The following is a 6,049-nucleotide window of genomic DNA, read 5'->3' as shown; positions in this document are numbered from 1 at the left end:
TCAGCAGGGAAATAGTCAGTATGCACAACCTTGTTTTGTTTGGGTCTGTTGGATGTGGGGTCTGGGTTGGGGTTTTTTTGTTTTTGTTTTGTTTTTTTCTTTCTGGTTTGTGGCTGTTTGGGAATGCTAATGGCTGTCTGCTTTCCTGCCCTTGTAATATCTGTTTACCATTTTGCTGGCTCATAAGTTGGTCATTTGGCACTTGTGACCTAACCAAACAGATCAAAGGCTTTCAAAGGGCAGACTATGAATACTTCCATCTCCATCGCCAATGCCCTTATTTTCCCTGTCTCCTCCCTCACCTCAAAACAGTCTGTTTGTACATTTCAACAATGAAACAAATCTCTGAACCAAATGTGTGAGAGCTTAGTGGTCACCTCTGGGCCACCATTAGCTTACGGTAACCTCTTTGCTTTTGGATGGGAACTAGAGTCAAAGTGGCCTTTGTTCCAAAGGTTGGTTGGTTTGTTTATTTTATTTGAAATGGCTGTGGGCTATGACTCTTCTGTGACTCTTCTAATATGTTTCCCAGGGACAAGGTGAAAAATGGCTTCATGGTTTCTTTATTTACAGTGCCTTTAGACATTACAAGTTTTTGTAATCTTCTCAACACACAATTAGGAGGACAGACATAAATCACTCAGCTCCTGGGGTTGCTGCACAACAGCCTCATCAGGATTTATAGGAGACAGACTATATGAGATAATAAACTTATAAGTGCACTTGCAACATGCAGGAATTCTTAAAGCTATTGACTTCATGAGGAAAAGTTTGTCCCTTTCTTAGGATGTATGGTGCAACACTGCTGGAATTCAACATCTCTGTTGGGCTGGCAGCTAACAATGGGACTAGGGATATGCTCAATTTTTTGGCACATGAAAAAAGAGTAACTACCCATCATGTGTTACAAATATTGGAAGGTTATAAACACCACCACAAACCATCCTTTTCCAACAATGTGCTTGAACATGTGTTTGAAGTTAAGCGTGTACTTTGATTAAGCAGGGGTTGGACCAAGCCTGGATGTGAATGTGTTGGTTATGTAGCTATATATTCTTGTTGTATGGCTGAGTGTGTTTGACATGGATTCTTGCTAAATGGAGAGCTACAGCCTTGACAAATCAGGTGTGGAATTAAATATAGTAACGTATGAATTGGCATCCTAGAAAAGACGGTAATCAAAGTCAGGCCCAGCAACTATACACAAAAAGTACTCAACAGCAACTCAAGGAAGAGAAGTAGGCCTCAGTTTAAGATAGGTATTGTCGATGTGATAAAGAAAAAATGGATTTATGGAGTAAAAGTCTTATACTGGAATTTAGGAACAGCCATTGAGTAGCAGATTGTGAAACTATGAAATAGGTCTTAGTGAAGTGCTGAAAGTTTTATGTCTCAAGACACTGAAAACTAGACTGAGTGGTACACTAGTGAGTGGTAAGAGAGAAAACTAAGAAGGTCTTTCTGAGATTTAAGCAACAAAGTAAGGAAATGTAGTATTTTTCTGTTATAAAGGCCTAGATATCCATTTCTATTTAAACTGCCATGTACAAAGATAGAAGCAGCATATTTTTTTTATAAATATTTTCTAAAAATTAAAATAATTCAGCCAGATGTTTCTATGGTTACCTTATCCTGTATGTAGGTAGTTGGTGAACTGGTGTTGGTCATTCATTTCAGGGTTGAATGCTTATGCTGTCAACTAGTTTGAGGTTCTGTTTCTATGGTATTCTGCACTGAATGGAAGTTACACAGTGAATTGTTAGTATATGTCCTGCAATAGGACCCTAAGTTGTTTACAATGAATATTAAGGTTATATCTTTTCAGTGAACTTCCCTGTGTACGATGTCTATGTACTTAAATGGTCTGGTTATGAAGAATCAGAGTCTGGAAAATACTATGGTGAGACCTGTCAACCCACAAGTCAAGCAGGTCCTCTCAGTTTACTTGTACAAATCTGCCTCCTGGAAAGTGTTTTACTGTCTATGCAAATACCCTTCACCTGGGATCATCCTGTGGAAAGGTATCAGGGCATTATTTGTGGCTAGAATCACACAGTGATTAGTTAGTGCAGCAATACCAATTTTGTTTTCAAAGTCATGCATTTGTTACTGTCTGCTTTCAGGGAGCCTATGTGATGGTACAACCAGTCAATGTTACTTGCTGCCGGTTTTGGATACTATATTTGTCCGGAGAAAGTACAGAAGAGATGGCCTGGGGATGAAAATGCTGCATGATTTCTGTCAGTCTTTCATGGATGAGGATGCCTTGGGGATCAGCTGCCCTATTTCTGCTGTGATGTATCAAGGTAAATCTTTTGATGTGGAAGTGTTAGGTAAGGGTCATGTATAATGTATAAATTTCAATACTCTCTTGGTGGGATTTTCTTAACTGTATAAGAGTTCAGTGCACTTGTCAAAACTGAACTGTCGTTAGCATGCAACTGGTTACTTTTCTTGAAACATCTGGAATTTCCTGTAGAGAGGTAGGCCAGTATTTATGTAAAACAAGGAGAAGCATAAAACTCATACTGCCTGTTTGACATTTTGCATTCTTATCTCACTCCCTCTTAGAAATAGAACTGTGTCATTGCCCTAGACAGTGACTTACCCAGTTATGTGATACCAGAGGGAAAAGAATCATAAGATGTTGTCAAGCCTACCCTATGCACGTAGTGCTCTTGTAGATTCTGCATTTATAAGAAATTAGATTTAATAAGCCATATACCTGGGCTCTGCTCATTCATCCAGTCACATCAGTACTTGTTTCATGTTGACTGTCTTTGAACACTTTTAAAAGATCATGAAGGAGTTGTATATCTTCTCTGTGTTCAGGTTGAAGTTCTGGCTTTGCTAGTAAAATTTACAGAAAATACAAGTGCTTACATTATTTGTAAAATTGTTTTCTTTAGAAAAGCTTTTTTTCCTAAAGTTTCTCTCTGTATGGTATACAGTCTTTACCATCAGATGTTTCTATTGACTTATGAGTTCACAGACATTTCCTAAGAAGTGTCAACAAAATTTTAACTGTATCTGTTCTTGCTCTTGATCAGTATGTACCATTAAACATATACAAATGTACCCCAGGAGTTTCTAAGGTACTGCTGCTTCTAAATTCAAGAAGAAATAGTATTGACAACATTCTTTCTCTTCTCCTAGAAATATTGATTTTTCCTGTTGCTTAGACATAAACATCAATGATTTAGACACTATGGATCAGAAAGCTGCCTTGTTTTTGTGTTAACACTAGCAATATATTCCAAGACTGTGCTTTCATCTCAGCTAAGATTAGAGCTAATAGTGAATAAATTTGACTTGTACCATGTTCTAATTAGGTTTTCTAGGTCCTACTTTTATAAAAATACTAATACTGTAAGTTAAATTTTGAGTATATTGAAGTCACTGCCATTTTAAAATTTAATTGGAACCACAGTCTCATACTTTGACAAAAGAATGCAACCTTTTACTCTAAACCTCTATCCTAAATGTGCACAGTTTTCACTAGCATGCTATTTAATGTGCCATAGAGGCCTAAGAGGAAATAAAAAGCCATTTAGCATATATCTCTACTTTGGTATATACGTTACTTTCAGTAGCTTTTATTGAAATAATTAATTTACTTTGGATATCCTTGGATAAAATTAATGACAGTGATCTGCTCATTAGTGTGAGGCAAATGTTTACATACCAGAATTAGGGTTTTTGTTTCAACATCCCAATGTCAAACTCAACTGAATATTGGTGTTAAATGACCCATCTAGATTCTTTCTGTAGTATGATGAATCAGAATGGACAGAGGAGAGCCTGCAAATACTTTTGTTGTTTACAAGTTACTGTCTTAGTACTGTGGTTGGAGCTGATATAATGATGATTAAGAAAAGTTAAAAAATCCCTTTTAAATTTTTTTAACTGTTTGTCCTGCAACATCTACCTCCTCTTAGCTCTGCAGGCAACCCAAGGAAACCTCTAAATAAGACAGAATTAATATCCGAATTATATTAATATTCAGTATGTCCTGACAGCAACAGGAGTCTGTGGCAATATGGTTTCTCCAGGTGATCATTCATTTGACACAGGTACCCCTGTTACTGCTCTGTTAGATCTTCCTATTTCCTGTTTTTCACACCCAAATAAGTAAATGAACCCCAGCAACGGAGTACAGGGTAGCAGTGATAAAATGGAGGATGGTATTAGCCCAAGAACAAACCCATGCAAACCTTTTGTTTATAAATAGAAATTTGAGTAGCATTCTTAATGGTTAAAGCTGGAAGATGCTGAAACACCTTTCATTGCAGAGCAGTGAGGGTGAAAAAACCTGTACTGCTGTTAGTCTAAAACCTACTAAGTGTCTGGAGAGAGTTCTGTGATGCAGTGCCAGAAGAAGGTGGCTCAGTAAGGCATTTCAAGTCCTGTATTTCTGCACCCACAAGGAAGCAATTTAGATTGAAGCAGATGGACAGGATTCACTCGGTGCCTGTTTAGGTCATTCCATATACACTTTTCCTAAAAGCCTTAGCTAAAAGGAGAAAAAGGAAGATGAGAAGAGAGAAGAAAAGATTTCCAAAGGAACTAATGAAAGTAGGTCTGAAAGAATTTGTGGGATAGAAGACACTCCCTCTTCCACTGTACTTTTCACTCATTCATGCTTTTACCCCTTGCTTTCTCCTGTTCAGTTTGCCAGAAATTCTTGCAGATTTATCCCGAGGAGCAGAAGCGACTGTGGGAGGTGGAAGCACCAGGAGATTGGAGCCAGCGAGTGAATATCTGGTTAAAAATTCAGATAGAGTCATCCTCTGCAGGAAGTGAGTTAAAGTAAACAGTGTGAACTTGGCCATTAATTATGTAAAGATAAGAAATAAAATCAAGGATTGGGTAATGATAATAGATAGGTGGTTCCTCTGTTGTTTGCACATGGAGAAACCATTGAGTGTGCAGTCCAGTTCACTGGTCTTTTCTCAGTAAACAGGACAATTCTTAGAAATTATGAGGTAATGAAATTGAAGTACAGCACATCTGAGAGATACTGAACAAAGAACAGTCTTGGCATAAAGTGGCTGTAACTCCCATTGCAGTGCACTTACAGCAGGGTAGAAGTTATCCCAAAAAATTCCTGTTGTACAACACAATGTCTGGGTTACAGAGAGAGGTTTGTTTCTCTGAAATTATTACAAAGAAGAAATTTGTATGGCTAATGTGTTTATTTACCTTCAATTTGCTGCCAATACCATTCTTGGATGGAAACTCCAACATTTTCATTATGGCTTTTGGAAGATTCAGAGTAAATCCTTCTTGCTGGGAGCATTTTCTGCCTACTTCACAGAAGATAGAGACAGAGTAGGAAAGCCTTTTGACAGTTCATATTGGGATCTTGTTGATGTAATCTGTTCAGCTGGCTTGGAGATCCAGACAGGCCTCTGTGCTGTGTGCACACAAGCTGTGATAAGCATTAGGTTCCAAAAGAAGGACACACACTGTCTCTTTCTGAAAGTGCAGCAAGGAGTGCTGCAGAGCGAATTGCTCCCATGTCTTCCCACATCTGTCCTGCTTTGTACTGGCTTGGGGACCTTCAGTTGAGACATTGTGTTTCATCTTGTCTGCAGCACCCCACAGGAGAGTTAAGTCAGAATTTAGCCCTAGGCTGGGTTCCTCTGAAGCCATTATATTGATGTTCCTCATGCTTTAAACCAACAAAAGCTGGTGTTGCTCTTGCCTTTAATCCATGTTGCTCAGTTCAGTTTATTAATAGCAATTGAACTGCAATCAGATCAGCAAACAGAAAGTGGATCCTAGGGGAGAGTATACTTTCTTTTTTCTTTCTTCTTTTTTGCCATCTTCTACAAAAACAAGCAAAAAGAGAAACAAACCAAAGCATGGGTAAATATAATTCCACCAGAGTGGCTGCCAGTAAAAAATACATCTGAGGCCTGGAAACTGCCTTGGCCATTTCTGCCCGTAAATGAGATATCTTGTATCTGCAAAAAGAGCAAGGAGGGCAAGCATAAGCCAGAAGTGGGGGGAGGGGTTTTTTATATATATATATATATACACACAC

At 38.3% G+C, this 6,049-nt stretch overlaps 1 protein-coding gene across 1 annotated transcript in view; it reads left to right on the top strand.

The window, feature by feature from the left end:
* Positions 1–4,799, top strand: part of FAM169B (Protein) — a gene marked incomplete at its 3' end in the record, with an annotated part of 22,910 nt that extends 18,111 nt beyond the window's left edge. The window contains exons 7-8 of the mRNA XM_010166865.1: positions 2,124–2,306; positions 4,671–4,799. Coding sequence (XP_010165167.1) covers positions 2,124–2,306; positions 4,671–4,799 — 312 coding nt within the window. The remainder of the gene's footprint in view (positions 1–2,123; positions 2,307–4,670) is intronic.
* Between the last annotated feature and the right edge of the window lie 1,250 nt (positions 4,800–6,049).

This window comes from Antrostomus carolinensis, unplaced genomic scaffold (assembly GCF_000700745.2).
Source record: "Antrostomus carolinensis isolate BGI_N321 unplaced genomic scaffold, ASM70074v2 scaffold29924, whole genome shotgun sequence".
In the NCBI taxonomy this organism is placed as follows: Eukaryota; Metazoa; Chordata; class Aves; order Caprimulgiformes; family Caprimulgidae; genus Antrostomus; species Antrostomus carolinensis.
The sequence above is the reverse complement of the archived record's forward strand: the minus strand, read 5'-3'. Positions and strand labels throughout refer to the sequence as shown.